Source organism: Amblyomma maculatum, chromosome 3 (genome assembly GCF_055883805.1).
Source record: "Amblyomma maculatum isolate TAMU_Amacu chromosome 3, ASM5588380v1, whole genome shotgun sequence".
Lineage (NCBI taxonomy): Eukaryota > Metazoa > Arthropoda > Arachnida > Ixodida > Ixodidae > Amblyomma > Amblyomma maculatum.
In genome coordinates, this window is record NC_139346.1 from 222,020,602 (window position 1) to 222,037,576 (window position 16,975).

Consider the following 16,975-nt stretch of genomic DNA (forward strand, 5'->3'; position numbering starts at 1 on the left):
GGAACTTGATGGCCCTGAACTTCCACAGCAGCGTTTCACATTCAGCAGAGAAAAGCGATGCAGGGAAACCGGCGTCTTGGAACCTGGTGATCCGAGTTGCGAAGCTTTGTGCTATTTGGTGCTCATATGAAGCTCAAAGGCCGAGGACAACGCCGCCGATGCTACCCCCCCCCCTTGACAATTTTCGAGTGACTAGAATCAAATGGCAAGAACTGATTCCTAGCATGAGCTTCATACCTCCAGCAGATATGTGCTTATCAGAAAACTTCAAAACGAGGTCGAGGAAATGATTACTGTTTTTCTGTGGAAGCTCCGTCATGAATGTGAGGTCAGAACAACTGGCATGAAACGATTCCGAAATGGCGTCCTTGCAATGGCTCGATTCATGTGCGACATGCTCATTGCAGAAAATGAGGAAGTCGTCTATGTATCTGAAGATAGCTTGCACACCTCTGGCACAAAGTGTGCTCTCCACTTTCCTCCCAAATGCCGCCAAACATGTTAGGCTGTAGTTACACACTTTGGATGGCGCCCTAATCCGCACCGCTGGTAGTAACCTTATTACGCCGTCCGTGCGATGCACCGCTAGAGGTAAAGTAAATGGACGCGATTACCCTACGAGCTTCGTGTGCTTCGTTGACGTGATTTTGGGTATGGAGTTTTTGAATGAGCATCGAGCAATCATCGACCTTCACTCAAAGCTCATCAAGCTCTCGACGGACAAGGCCATACCTAATACGATATCGACCTTCACTCAAAGCTCATCAAGCTCTCGACGGACAAGGCCATACCTAATACGATATCGACATATCACATCGCTCTAAACGTCCTCGACTGAGACTTAATCGTGCCACCCCAATCAGATGTCGTCGCTTCCGTCGGCAATGCAGACATCGAAACCGCTGAAGGCGTCGTCGAAGGGAACGCTTAGTTACTCTTGGAACGAGGGCTCAGCATCGCAAGAAGTATCGCCCATTTCCGGCATGGACAAGCTGACTTGCTGGTTACAAACTTTACCGAAAAATACCGGCATCTCAACAAGGGCGCGAAGATTGCTTTTATCGACGACCTAGCAGACATCCGGGACGTATTCGCCCTCCCCTAACAACCCGAAGATGATGCTACTAACCGAGGCTACCAGCCCACGTTTGACGTCAGTCCAGCGCTATACCCTGAACCAAGCAAGACCAGATACGCATCCTTCTTCAAAGCTACAGCGCATGCTTTTCGTCAGCATCGAAGGTGCGTCAAACTCGACTGACCAAGCACCGCATTGTCACCAACGAACACACCCGACCTCTGCTCCAAAGCCCCTACCGTTCATCACCGGTGGAACGACAGGCGATCCACGATCAAGTTGAGGAAATGCTTCGCGATGACGTCATCCAGCCATTGAAGAGTTCCTGGACGGCGCCGGTTGTTCTAGTGAAGAAGCAAGACGCAACACTTCGTTTCTGTGTTGATTATCGCCTCTTGAATAGCGTAACAAAGAACGATGTCTATCTGCTACCCCGCTTCGACGACGCACTTGATCGGCTTTGCAACGCTAAGCCCTTTTCTTCGATGTACCAAAAGAGTGGTACTAGCAATTAGAAGTCAACGAAAGAGACCACGGGAAGACAGCATTCATAGCACCAATTGCCCTCTTCGAGTTTAAGGTGATGAATGCCTTTGGGCCTCTACTCCGTACCAGCCTCATTCCAGCGAGAAACGGATACAGTACTATCTGGCCTGATACTTAGACGACGTCGGTACCTTTTCTTCCAACTTTGAAGACCTTTGAAGACTACCTGAAGAGACTTCGGGCAGTTCTCGACACAATCAAGTCGTCAGGGCTAACATTGAAACCAGAGAAACGCCACTTCGCTTACGAGAAACTGCGGTTTCTAGGTCACATCATTAGCTAGGATGGTGTTCGCCCAGACCCTAAGAAAACACCTGCTGTCGCAGTTTCCACCACACGCTGACAAGAAAGCTGTGCGCAGATTCCTTGGCCTGTGCGCTTACTATCGACGATTTCTCAGGAACTTTTCGCGCGTCGCCGAACCTTGACACACCTTACAAAGACTGATGTACCCTTTAAACGGCAGGCGCCGTAAGTAGAACTTAGGCGCCCCCAACAGTCCTCTCCTGTCCTGGGCCATTTTGATGAAAACGCTGAGACCGAAATTGACAACACCGAAAGCAGTGTAGGCCTACACTGTAAAAACAAAAACACCTTTTTGGGCATTTGTCTCAGTCAAAACACCCTTACACCCTGAGTATAGGGTATTCATGCCATTGGAAATCACCTCTTGCATACCAAAGGGGTGTTTTGGTTGGAGAATATGTCTTAGGGTGTTGCGGGCAAGCAATATCACCTAACATGCTGGGGGTAAATGGCTGCGTAAATTCGTAGCCTTTTATACACAAGCGGCGCTGCTAATATAACCAAACACCTAAATAAAGCACCAAAAATAACTCTAAAATTAAAATTACACACCAGTGCTTTCTAAAATTGAAACTGAAACAAAATTTCACCGCCAGGAGGCCGCCGGTAACAACGTACGCTCTTTTCAAATTTCACAATATGGCCGTTAGCATTGTGGGGTGCGTTTCGACCACGTTTCGGCGAATGCTGAATGTGCTTCTTCGATTGCTTACCCTCGTGAAATGTGCCGCGTTTCGCGTGCATATTTGTTACAGAAGTGTGTAGCATGATTCCGTTCTCTCAACGGTTGGAAGGAAGGAAGGATGGATGGATGGATGGATGGATGGATGGATGGATGGATGGATGGATGGATGGATGGATGGACGGATGGATGGATGGATGGATGGATGGATGGATGGATGGATGGATGGATGGATGGATGGATGGATGGAATATAGGAGCGTCCCCTTTGAAACGGGGTGGTAGCAGTAGCTATCACGCTCATTTTTCTCCCTATATCTTAATTATTGATTTAGAATGGTTAACTAAACCATCATTCTAATTATTAAGTTTTGTTCCTACATTACTAACATTATGTCACTTCTCTGCTTTTAAGCCACCAATCTTCCAGTCGTTTTTTGCTAGTTTCCACCGCCGGTTTATTCACCCAGCCACTGTTATCTCTAAACCCCAGAGCTTCAGGAACAGTGATTGCGCCTGCACCTGCTTCCGGATGGATACCATTACATTCAAGTATAATATGGGCAATTGTTTCACTGGAGTTTCCACATACAGCACACGCGTCATCTCCATTGTTAAATTTCGTTTTGTAGCTGCGTGCTCTAAGGCACCCTGATCTAGCTTCAAAAAGTAGGGCACTGCCTCTTGAGTTATCAAAGAAATCTTCCTTCTGATCTGCATTTTCCACTTTCGGTATAATTCCACGCTCTGTTTCTTTTCCATCGAATTTATCCTATTTTACATTCTGTGTTTTCCACCTGTCGCTTAATGCTCTTTATTTCTCCGTCCTTGTTACTAGCATACTTACTAGTTAGTTTCCTAGTTCTTTTCCTTCATTGTGAGTCAACGCTTTTTAGGTACAGGTATTTAAATACTTTAGCTGCCCATCTGTTACTGTCCAATTTCGTCAGGCGTTCCTCATATAATATTTTACTCTGAGCTTCCCGTACTTCGAAAGATGCCCAGCCCATATCTCCCTGTACCGCCTCATTTGTAGTTTTGCCGTGGGCACCTAGTGCTAATCGTCCAACGGGTCCTCTGAGCAGCGTCACCTGGCGACAGATAATGAAAACATTGTAAATATGTATAACAGCCCATTTAAAAGCCTGCTGTATTGTTGCCTCAGTGGCGCCTGCAAAACAGGGGGGCTGCATTTCGAGTAACTTTTCGAATTCTTCCGTTACTGCGTTAACGAAGACCTCATCCTCCAACAGCCTCACATTTAATTGGGGGGCGCTGCGAGCGCGCGACGAGAGCAGACGCGTGTGTTTCGGCTCCGCTAATTTGTGGCTGGGGCCGCGTCCCAAATCATCCTACCCCGGCAAAACTGGCATCGATCGATCCGAAAAACCAAGTGGAACAACTGGATACAAAAGTCGTCCAGGTAGGCCGATTTTCTTCAAATCTACGGCCATTTTTTGACCGACCACGTTGGCGCCGTCGTTAAGCCTAACGGCGTCGCCGACGCCTGGCCTGGCGGAATCGGCCCTCCGAGGAAAAAATAGCGACTTCCGCGGATCAAATACGCGGTTACGACCCTGAGGCAATGTTGTGGACCTCGATATCCGCCACCGGAGATACAAATTCGACGGTTATCCCGAACACTCGGAGTCAAGCTTTACTTCAAGCGGCTGCAGGCCGCTCCCAAGACAAAGCCCGGATGGCGGCGTTCGGCGCCGCCTCGGCCGCCATTTCGTCGGTCGGAAACATGAACGCTCCCACGACGCGCGCCACGGGAAGCAAGGACAAGGCGTTCTCGAAGTGGAAGCCGCGTCCAATGCCCAAACCGACTCCCGAAGACTACGTTATAGTCATAAAGCCCAGAGAAAGTGTTTCTCTTCACGAGGCGTTCACGGAAACTGGCTACGGCACTGCCATTTCGGCGTACCTCGGGCTGAAACGGGCCAGCGCCGTCTCCGTTCTACCCTCACGAGAACAAAACATCATCATTGTGCATACCCCGGACATCGAGGCGGCCGACCAGCTCATCGGGGACTTCGCACCGAGAAGGGGTCGATCCCGCTTCGGGGTTACCTGAGACAAGACGGCGGCAACATATGCCACGGCGTGATCGTGGTCCGTAACTCGGACACCACAGAAACTCTCCAAGACAGAGTGTGCTGGCGCGCTGGCACCATCCTGGAAATCCGGAAATTCGGAACATCCAACAAGGCGCGCATCACTTTCGCGGGTAAAGAGAAGCCCAGTTACGTGCACTATGACAATATGGTCGTCTCTGTGCGAAACTATTACAAAACTATTCCTGCGTGCGGCCAGTGTGGGGCCGTCGGGCATCGCGCGGATGTATGTCCAAACTTGCAGTCTAACACCTGTGGACTCTGCGGATTCCAAGCTCTGCTAGCGGAGGGGGTGCGGGCTCCTCACAACTGTGTTCCGCGGTGTTCTGTGTGCGGTGGCTCCCATGTCACCAACTCTCGCGACTGTGCGGCAAAATTCCGCACACCCAAGATAAAAAAGAAAAAAAATGGCGCCCAAGAAGAAACGCCGCCATGTTGGGCCTCCCGGCGATCAGCCTCGCCAGGAAATCACCAACATCGAGAACCCACCTACAGGAGGTGCTGAAAAACGACCATCGAAGGTGTCGCCCCCACATGGCGGACCGGCGAAACAAACGACGGAAACGCGCGGTGATACCAGGGCCTGGGTCAACGCAGTCAAAAACGGACACCAGGTGAGCGGTTCGGGTGGGGCTGCTTCTCTCTCCCCCATTTCCACTCCCTTCCCAAGGGCGCGTAGCGGCGAGCAAGATCAAATAGCAGCACTCAGGGCCCAAAACGAGATGCTGTTTAAGAAAATTAACGAATTGGAATCCAAATTTACCCAGTCTTCTCCGCCCTCCCCTCCCGCGGCTGAGGTAATGGAGTAAGCTCGTGGTGCCAAAGGCGGTAACAAGCTTGGAGGCAGCATTCGAGGCCCGATTCGGGGCCACGAAGGCACGATTCATTGCCATAGAAAATCAAATTTCAATGATGGTCAACGCCATTTCGAAATTGCAAGAGACAATCCCCGCGATGATTGCCAAACAAATTGCGCATTCCTTATGCTCCTCGCGCAGGCCCGGCGGTCCCTTACCCGGCCGTCCTAACAAAACTTCTAGACGCACCCCTGAGGTAGACTATGACGACAACTGCTCGCTCTCCGGTATGGAGGATGCCCCCCCTTCCCGCGAGTGTTGGCTCAGGAGCAGCGTCAATACAACCCCTCCTCAGCCTAAATGACCATGGCGAGCAGCCCTAAGAGCGCCTAATACAACCCCTCCTCAGCCTAAATGACCATGGCAAGCAGCCCTAAGATCAGGCGCTCCCCAAGAACCAATTCGGCCACCCCCGTCCAAATTGTCCAATGGAACTGTCGGGGCTTTTGTTCCCGCGCAAAGAGGGCGGATCTCCGACTTTACCTTTAAACTTTCGACTCTCTTCCAGCGATGGTTGCCCTCCAGGAGCCAGGGAGTGGCGTCACCCTCACAAATTACATCACCTTTCAGCAGGACCCCTCTTCCTGCGTCTGCGTGCATAAAAATTATACGGCTACTCTAGTTGACTTAGAACTTGACACTGAATATTCCTACGTGATGGTGACACTTCTTCCGCTCAAGAAACAAGATGCACCACTCCACGTACTCAACATCTACTGCTCCCCCAGACTCAAAAATGTAACGTTCGCAGCACTCTTTAGCCGCGCTCTAAAGGCTGCGGGCAGGGACTCCCTGGTGATTGTGGGTGATTTCAACGCCCACAGTACACTCTGGGGATACGTGCGTGAAGAGAAGCGGGGACGCAAGCTAGCGGAACTCGCGTCCACGCTGGCCCTGACTCTTCACACTGACCCTGCATATCCAACGTGGATGGGTAATTCAGTGACCCGGGATACATGCCCGGATCTCACCTTTACCAAAAACATTGTACACGCAGAATGGATCAACACCGAGGAAACCCTCGGTAGTGACCATTGCCTTATCGATACCACTGCAAGACCTAAACCATTGGCAAGACCCCACGCACAAGCTCGGCTACCCGACTGGAATAAGTTTCGGCAGAGCTACATCAATTCGGCCTCTATCCACGAACAAGGATACCCCGCGTGGGCACAAGAATTGGTTACACTTTTTCGTTCGGTGGAAACACAAATTCAGCTCTCGGAGGCCACTCCAGAGGTGGACAACCACCTTCTGCACCTTTGGGAAGCGCGGCACAGCCTCGTCCGCAGATGGCGCCGCCAAAAACATAACAGAAAGCTCAAAATTCGTATCGCCGAGCTCACTCAGCGAGCGGCAGAGTACGCGGCCCAACTCGCCGACTCAAACTGGGTAGACCGCTGCAACACGGCGGCCTGACAAATTTCGAGCCGGAGCACGTGGCGCCTTTTCCGTGCCCTAATTGACCCGACTCAAACCCGCGCCGAGACACAAAAACATCTCCAACGAGCTATTCATAGCTTCGATGGAAATACATCAAAATTAGCATGCAAACTGCGCGACCAGTATCTTTGCACTAAGCAGGACCCCGGAGGACCCGCGTACTCGTTTGCAGGTTCAGAGAACGCGGATCTGGATCAACCGTTCCAGTTGCACGACCTGAAGGCGGCCCTGGCTAAAATGGAACGAGGAACGGCACCGGGCCGGAACAAGATAACTGTGAAACTGCTTGCCAATCTTCCCGACCCCGCCTACGAAACCCTCCTCGCTTTCATCAACTCGATCTGGCTTGGTGAGGCACCTCTACCAATTGAATGGAAGACTGCCCTGGTAACTTTCATTCCGAAAGCTGGCAAAGCCATAAACACAGACAACCTCCGCCCCATCTCCCTCACGTCTTGTGCAGGAAAGCTGATGGAGACCATGGTGCGGGACAGGCTGTCTGGGTTTCTGGAAAATAAAAATACATTCGCAGAAACCATGTTCGGTTTCCGCCCGCAAAGGTCCGCTCAGGATGTTCTGCTTCAACTCGACCGAGAAATTCTCAACCCTGTCGAATACCCTTTCAACGATAAGGCAGTACTCGCCCTTGACTTGAAGGGGGCTTTCGACAATGTCACACACGAAATAATACTGCAACATCTCTCCCAGACGAGCTGTGGACACAACACATTTCAGTACATCAAGAGATTTCTCTCAGATCGGCAATCTTTCATCCGAATACAAGACGAAGAACACGGCCCATATAAACTGGGAATGAGAGGCACCCCACAGGGCGCGGTCCTCTCGCCATTACTTTTCAATCTGGCCATGATGAAACTCCCGGCTCAGTTGGCGACGGTCGAAGGCATCCAGCACGCTGTACTCCGACGACATAACCATCTGGGCCAAACTCGGATCGGTTGGAGACATTGAGGCCAACCTGCAGCAAGCGGCGCAGATCGTAGACGCTTACGCCCGCCACTGCGGCCTTCAATGCTCACCGTCCAAATCCGAATTTGTGCACATTCGCCCGTCGCCTAAGTGCACCACAAAAATGGAACTATCCCTGGCCAGCGGTCCGATACCCGAACACGATGAGATTAGAGTACTTGGTCTCCTTATCCACAAACATCGACGGGCTGATACAACACTAGCAAAACTGCGCAAGGTGGGGGACCAGATGGGCCGGATGGTGCGCCGGGTTTCCAATAAACGCGGAGGGTTACGGTGCACAGACGCTTTGCGGCTTGCGCATGCATTCGTGAAGAGTCGAGTACTCTACTCGACTCCTTACCTCCACCTGCGCAGGTTTGATGAGAACGCCCTCGAAGTCATTCTCAGAAGATGTACAAGCGTGCCCTTGATCTCCCGATCAACACATCCAACCAGCGTCTTTGTTAAACACATTCGCGGAGCTCCGAGAGGCGCACTTGACTAATCAATACACAAGACTTTTAAAAACGCCGTCGGGACACCGCCTATTAGCCCGACTACACATCCACCACCCAACATTTACGGAAGAGCGCGTACGCATTCCTGAAATCTGGAGATACGCCCTGCACGTACGCCCTCTTCCGGCCAACATGACACGTGACGACCACAGTGGCAGGCGCCTTGCGCGGGCGGAGGCACTGGCCCGTCACTATGGGAACAAACACGGAATTTTCTACGTGGACGACTCCGGCCCTCACTATCGGGGGTGGTACACAGCCGCAGTCGTCCATCAAAAAATCACGGTGAATGGCCTAACGTTCCCAGCTCAAGACATAACACATGCGGAAGAAGTTGCCATCGCGTTAGCCGCCGCAGACAAGAACTCACGAGTCATCACCACCGACTCGAGAGGGGTCTGCAGAAATATTAAACAGGGGTACATTCCTCTCTTTGCGCACCGCATCCTTCAAAACAGTGACTACCTCGGGGCCCCCGCGTCTCGAACGATTGTATGGGCTCCCGCTCACATGGGCCTCGAAGGCAATGAAACGGCCGACGCCGCCGCCCGCGCGCTCACTCTCCGGGCAACGCCTTCAGACCCTTATGATACGGATCTCGAACCCAATCCGGCTCTCACTTTTCGAGAAATTATTGAATTATTTCAATTCGGCCATGCAATTTATCCTAAGCCTTGTTAGGGCCTTACAAAGGTGGAGGAACGCACACTCCTCTGCCTTTACACCAAAACGCTGCTGTGCCCGGCAGTTTTAAAACAATTTGATCCTGCCTGTACAGGAAAGTGCCCGCACTGTGAGGAGAAGTCTTCGGACATCTTCCACATGGTGTGGGCATGTCAGTCAACCCCGAACCTCACCCCCAAACCCAGCCCCACCCGGGAGGACTAGGAGGCAGCCCTGCTCGGCTGCTCCGATCTGGCAAGCCAGAAGGCCCTGGTTCACCGAGCCCGAGCCGCGGCGGTCGCCAATGGGCTCCTGTAATGAGGAGCCCACCTAGTGTTTGCGTGAAGTTGCTCCGGCTACCTCAAGCTTCCTCCGAATAAAGGTTTTACACACACACACACACACACACACACACACACACACACACACACACACACACACACACACACACACACACACACACACACACACACACACACACACACACACACACACACACACACACACACACACACACACACACACACACACACACACACACACACACACACACACACACACACACACACACACACACACACACACACACACACACACACACACACACACACACACACACACACACACACACACACACACACACACACACACACACACACACACACACACACACACACACACACACACACACACACACACACACACACACACACACACACACACACACACACACACACACACACACACACACACACACACACACACACACACACACACACACACACACACACACACACACACACACACACACACACACACACACACACACACACACACACACACACACACACACACACACACACACACACACACACACACACACACACACACACACACACACACACACACACACACACACACACACACACACACACACACACACACACACACACACACACACACACACACACACACACACACACACACACACACACACACACACACACACACACACACACACACACACACACACACACACACACACACACACACACACACACACACACACACACACACACACACACACACACACACACACACACACACACACACACACACACACACACACACACACACACACACACACACACACACACACACACACACACACACACACACACACACACACACACACACACACACACACACACACACACACACACACACACACACACACACACACACACACACACACACACACACACACACACACACACACACACACACACACACACACACACGCACACGCACACACGCACACACGCACACACACACACACACACACACACACACACACACACACACTTACTTTCCATAGGTCAAAGTTGAATTGAATATTCCTCTGTCTTTCCCCAAACGTTGCCATCACCAAGCAATGATCACTAAACTTGACGGGCTTGACTTCGTAGGCAGTACATAAGGACACCAACTCATGTGATGCATATATTCTGTCTAGTCTCGCGTGACTTTCACGTTGGAAATGAGTGTACTGCGGACGATTTTCACCGGTCAGCACGCTTCCTATGTCTTCGAGATTGCATTCATGTACCATTGCCTTTAGCACCTCTGCACTTTTGTCTCGGACACGTGCACGCTTAGCGCGATCCCAAGCTGAGCACACGCAGTTGAAATCTCCCAACAGTACTATCACTTTGTCACAGTGTATGTAAGCATCAAAGCGCTCAAAGAAGTATCGACGCTCTGTTTCAACATTCGGTGCATAGGCACAAATGACACGGAAATACAGACCAGAATAGGTGAAATCAACGACTAAAATGCGCCCACTTTGACAAGAAAGCACTGATTCCACAGAAATCCCAATGTTATTGCGTATGAATAGGGCACAACCACCTGATCGACCATCTGCATGACATACACATACATGAAACTGCGTACGGAAATTGGACACCATTCGATCAGTCGCTTCTTCGTTTTCAATTTTTGTCTCCTGGACGGCAACTACATGTAGGTCATTGTCAAGAAGAACGCGACTAAGTTGGCACTGCCGTCTCCTTGCACAAAGCCCTCTTACGTTTAGAGCGGCTACCCGTAACGCTGTTTCAAGAATGCTTGCCATGGCTACACGAACGAATGGTGCCCATCACAATGAAACATGCTTCTCGTTTGATACATTTGCGATACCATGGGAACCACATGCTTCCCAAACAAAATTCTGCCTTGGATTTAAAAGGAACATAAACGCCTTTTTCCGGCATCCGTTCAAATACTAATTTATACAGTGTTTCAGCCATTGTTGTCACCAATATCCCCCCCAACCCTTTTACGATCCTGACAGCAAAAAAAACTACGGTGGCGGCTTGCCCGCCTGCCGAGCATCGGCGGCATTCTCGGACGCGGCTTGAAGGATGATCGCCGCATACCTGGTCCTGGCGTTTTCGCTGGTGGTTCGTCTCCACCAATTCCTTCCTGATGCAATTGCTTGCTGTCGGTGTCATCGTGCGGCCGTTTCCCTGCCGGGAGGTTAGCCGCTCCGAACGCAGTGCCATGCTGTCGGCGTCTGCTTGGCTGACGGCCACGGCGGTGTGTACAGGCTTTTCGTCCATGCCCTTCGGCGTCTCCACGATGTCTCGTGAAAGCATTTGTAGCGGTTCTTCAACCACTGCTTCTTGTAAAGTGCTGTCCCCCACTTGCAGTTCAGGTTTATTCGACGTCGCCTCAGTGGCTCGCGCACTTGCTGCAGCTGAAGCTTCCTCCGCGTCTGCCTCGTCCATGAGCAGGTCAGACACATCCTCACTGCCCACGGGTCCGGTTACACTGGCATAGGTCCGCGAACATTGGCTCTCGTCGTGGCCGAAGCGACGACAGACACCGCACCGCGGAATACGGCACTCACGGCGAATATGGCCTGTGGCTCGGCAGCGAAGGCAGAGTGGGGCCCTGCCCGGCACAACAACAAGAGCTAGCTCACCGGACACGCTCAGCTGATGAGGTAGATCGTCAACCTTCACACCGACGTTCAGCTTCAAGGTCACGTTTCTTGTGGTAGAGCCTTTGTCTGTCACTCCTTGAGCACGCCACCGCTCTCGAGAGATGTCACTGACCTTGCCGAAAGGAGGGAAGGCGAGACGCACGTCCTCGTCTGGTACACTGTGCAGGAGCCAGTGCACCTTCATGCGTATATCCCTGTTGGCCGGGTCAATGACGAGGCATCGCTTCTTCTTCACATGCAGTTCGCCAATGCTAATCACCTTCTTGACTGCTTCGTCATCCTTGAGTGTAACGGCCCACACATGGCTCATTCGATACGCCCCCAAAGCGATAACTTCGGGGAGCACCGAAAGCTGAGCGAGGGCGTCTCGAAAATCATCAACCCTATACGGCCGGGCAGTTATGTCAGCGTGCAAAAATACGGTATTTAAAACGAACCGACCTGTGGGAAGACTGGGCAAAACAACCTGGTAATCACTGTCAGAGGACAAAAACCTGTTACCGCGGCCCTGCTGGGCAGCTGACACCGCTCCGTGGGAGCCCATGAATACATGAAGGAATTTAACCAGTGAGTTAAAATGAAAGCCATCGAAAGAAGCAGCCTCATAGCATACCAGCAAAGAGAGAACGAAACAAAACTCCAGCAAGAACTGGAGTTCTTGATAAGCATGGAAAACATTCAGCCAGGTAATTACACGAAAGAAATAAGGGAAGTTAAAAGCCAGCTGGAAGGTGTGGATGCGAAAAAATACAAAGCGGCGATTGTACGCGCTAGATCAGAGAAGCTCTGGGCAGGAGAAACGCCAACTAAGCGAGCGCTATCTGACGAAAAAAGATATGCATGTCAGAAAGAAATACGCCAGTTATCAACCGGGAACGCAATCACATCGGATAACACCGTTATCAAGAAAGTGGTAGCCGATCATTTTAAGGATCTGTTTAGTTGCTCACGCGAGGCAAAAGACGGATTCCAGAAATTCTTTTCGCTTATGCCGCGTCTCGATGAAACGGTCAAGAAGCAACTGGAGCAGCCAATTACTGAGGGTGAAATAGAATGCGCAATCGACGCCCTCGCCCTAGGTAAAACATCCGGGCCTGACGGTCTAGGAGCGGCTTTTTACAAAGTTTTCAGAACGAAGGCAGCCCGCATGTTGCATAAGGTTCTGGATGAAGCTTACGAAATAAAAAGAGTGCCCTTGTCTTTTGCAACTTCGCACATTGTGCTCATACCAAAGAGTGATGATGCGGATAAACGTTTGTTGGTAGGGTCCTATCGTCCGATCACTCTTACCAACTTAGACTACAAGATTTTTATGAAAGCTCTGGCCAAACGCTTGCAGTCAGTGATAAAAACTTTAGTTGGACCGCACCAGACTTGTGGAATAGAAGGCAGAAGTATAGCAACTAATGTCCATGTCGCTCGGAATATTCTTGAGTGTTGCGATGCATTTGGTGACCGAGTGGCTATGATGCAGCTCAACCTGGCTAAGGCGTTCGACCGTGTATCGCACGAGGTTCTGCTATGCGTTTTGGAGCATTCGAACGTCGGTACTGATATAACCGAGGGAGTGAAAATGGCCTACACGAACTGCTCAACGCGAGTCATAGTAAACAGAAAACTCACTGGCAGCCTGCCAGTTTTGTCGTCCGTAAGGCAAGGATGTCCGCTGTCACCATTGCTGTTCGCTGTTTACCTCGAGCCACTCTGTTTGGCCATTGCAAATAGCCAACTTATAACAGGTTATAGACTGCAGGCGGCCCATGTTAACATCTTGGCTTACGCCGATGATATCGCCATTTTTTGTTCCGACAGAGACAGTATTCAGCATGCCACAAATGTTGTACAACAATTTTGTGAGTGCACCGGGGCCCAGATAAACTGGGAAAAGAGTCATGGCTTTTGGCACGGAGACTGGGAAGACAGGCCGGACAATTTTTGTCGGCTCAATTGGGCATCAGTTCCAAAACGTCTTCTTGGTGTACCGCTTGATGCCTATCGCGACCCAGAGCCATATTGGGCTAACCAAGCGTTGGCTGCAAAAGAAAAGGCTGACGCGTGGCAAGGAAAGCAGTTGTTTGATATGATTGTTTGATATACCATATGATTTGATTGTGCTTCTGTTCCTGCACTCAATATGGAAAACGAGGATGCAATTTGAACATGCTGATCTTGTCGTGCGTCCTGTTCGCGAGCATTTTGTTGAAAGTGTCGTTTCACTAAGAGTGTTACCGAGCACTCCCTGATCCACCAGAATGGATTACCTTGCTTGATGTTTTGGTGTCGCTGAGAGAATTTTAATCCGTGTTTGCCGAAGCCTGGCTTACGCGTTGTATGCACTGTATTTCTGATTTCACTTTCAAATGTCAAAGTCGGCAATAAAGAAAAAAAAGAAAGCCTCAGTGGCGCAATGGATTAACATTACTTACCTGAGCACTTGGCGAATAAAATGTATGTGCGAATCCTACAATTGCAATTTTTTTTTTTCAATTTTCTTTTTTAAATTGCAACAATAAAATAAGCTACTAATATCTTTCTAGAGAATGTTCCCCTTTAGGTTGCATCATGTGATGTTTTTAATTCTTAATGGCCGCAAAACCTGCCATGAACACAGCCGCGAGACAACAGAATGACAACGCTTACACTATTTAATAATTTTCAACGTAATCATTTCCTGCCTTTAGTGAGTGTATGTTACCTTTAGGTTGCGTGCAGACACACCTCTCAGTAATAATCGCCGTTTAACCCGCTCAGAGGCAACCAGTGACGAGAAAGAAGTTGCGGGACCCTACCGTTGAGAGGAAGGAATTATGCAAGTGTGTACGCTTGTGAAGTGCCTTCTAGATGTGGTGTTTAACTCAAACGGACATTTATCGTGTCGGAAAGTGTCCGGGCGTCTTTTTGCTTTGCTCAGGCGGAAGGACTGCTGCACCGTGTTATGTTTGAAATGTTCGAAAGAAGGCATGGACGATTTTTTTTTCTGCGTGACTAAGAGGTATATGCGCCGACTACATTGCACCCGCGCTGAAATAGCACTGGTTGGTTCGGTACTGGTGATACGAAGGCGGACAGCGTACTGCACGGCTGACGCAATCGCCTGTAAAGGCAAGCATATCCTTATGCATATTGCGCTTTGTGAGAACAGTTTCCTACCGGATTGCTGCATTCTGCGTCTTTTTTTTTTTTTTTTTTTTTTTGCCGGAACGCTCCAGATTGTGCTGAAATAAAAACGTGGGAAACACGCTTGTTTTCACATGGCTGCCAAAATGACATCGCACATGTGGTTAGATGTCGCGCCGAGTTACGCAGATTTCGCGCAAGAACACCAGTCTCAACTTTCTTGAACAGAAATAATGTATGTGCTACGTTTCCTTGCATTTTGTACGCGCAGGAGGTTCACGAAACGATTTTCGTTTCTTGACAGTTTGATACTTGCGCTCAATTCGCAATGGCTGGGTTTTGTTTTATCAGTTCCGTTCGTGCGGCAGGGTCATATTGGCGTACTACCTTAATGCTCCTGGCACCCTCGACTCCCCCCTCCTCCCTTATCTCTCGCACTTCGCGCTCGCTCACCTAAAACTTCCTTCATGCTTCATCTCCTTGCACTCGGAGCGCCCCCCCCCCCCCCCCCCCCCCCCCACCCCCTCTTCTTCTACTTTTTTTTTTTTTTTGTACTCGGAGCATAGGCGCACGCCTCCGCCTCCCGTCCTGCTGTTCGGGGAGGGTCCTCCCGCAGCCCCTCTGTTTACACTTTTTGTTCGAGGAGGCTATGTTTGTTCTCGGCGGCCGTTCAACGCGGCATGCCTCTGCGCTCGTGCTCTCTGCCTCGAAGGGCGCCGGTCGGTCGGCCTAGTTGCATAATAGTTTATTCCAAACTGCGTAAACTATATGCCGCTATCATCAACCTATGTTACCTTCCCTGCGTCAGGATTTGTGTTTTTAATCACAATGAGAGCATTTTTCATTTTACGGGGACCATATTTTGCGGTTGCATGGAGTGTGAAGTTGCATTTTTATTATGCTGTTTTTGTTATGGTGTTTACTTTAGCTCTCGAAGAATCGTTTAGCTGTGTATTTTATTTTCAGCAAGACTTCCATTAAGGCACTTGTACACGTGCTAAGTCAGCTGATGTGGTTCAAACCATTCAGTTTTCATTATTGTTGTGGTCAAATTTCAACATAACTGTTTGACCGCATTACTTGATTTTTGTAGTGTCTTTAGACTAGAATAAATGGATATTTGCTACTGATGCATCAGCATTCAAATAGAGGTCGACAGCCTGAATTCTGTGGCCAAATATTGTACCAGATGTTGCTGTTACAGAGTTTGGTTCTGACCAGATGTTTACTTTTTTTTGTCTTTTGCTTAAATGTACATATGAAGCGGTTATCATAGCCTTAGTCGCATATGTTTACCTGCTTTGCTCATCACAGTACACATATTGCAGTCAAATTTCTGAAAAAATTTGCATTGCATGAATGAAGCACCATACTTGTACAAGGTTTGAGTCATCTTGTGTGACACTGCTTCAGCTAAATATATTGAGACTGTTGTATATGGTGTGTTACGTCGTTTCCTTCAAACACTGAAAGCTAGGATGTGATGCCAGACATTACAGCTTAGGGAAGGATTTTTTTAACGCAGTCCCCATGTTTAGTGAAGTAGAAGGTCTTTGCTGTCTTTGTCTTTGTGTCATTGCATGATTATAGCGAAACAGAATGTCTGCTCTTGCACTGAGATTTACATCTGCATTGTTGAGAAGAGACTGATGAACTGTTTTAAGCTG

At 49.9% G+C, this 16,975-nt stretch overlaps 1 protein-coding gene and 1 pseudogene across 1 annotated transcript in view; both read left to right on the forward strand.

Annotated features, from left to right (window-relative positions):
* Positions 1–4,310: 4,310 nt before the first annotated feature.
* On the forward strand, positions 4,311–5,235 carry LOC146197775 (uncharacterized; annotated as a pseudogene).
* A 704-nt stretch (positions 5,236–5,939) lies between these two features.
* Positions 5,940–16,975, forward strand: part of LOC146197776 (uncharacterized) — a 57,907-nt gene continuing 46,871 nt past the window's right edge. The window contains exons 1-2 of the mRNA XM_084597240.1: positions 5,940–5,948; positions 7,737–7,814. Coding sequence (XP_084453366.1) covers positions 5,940–5,948; positions 7,737–7,814 — 87 coding nt within the window. The remainder of the gene's footprint in view (positions 5,949–7,736; positions 7,815–16,975) is intronic.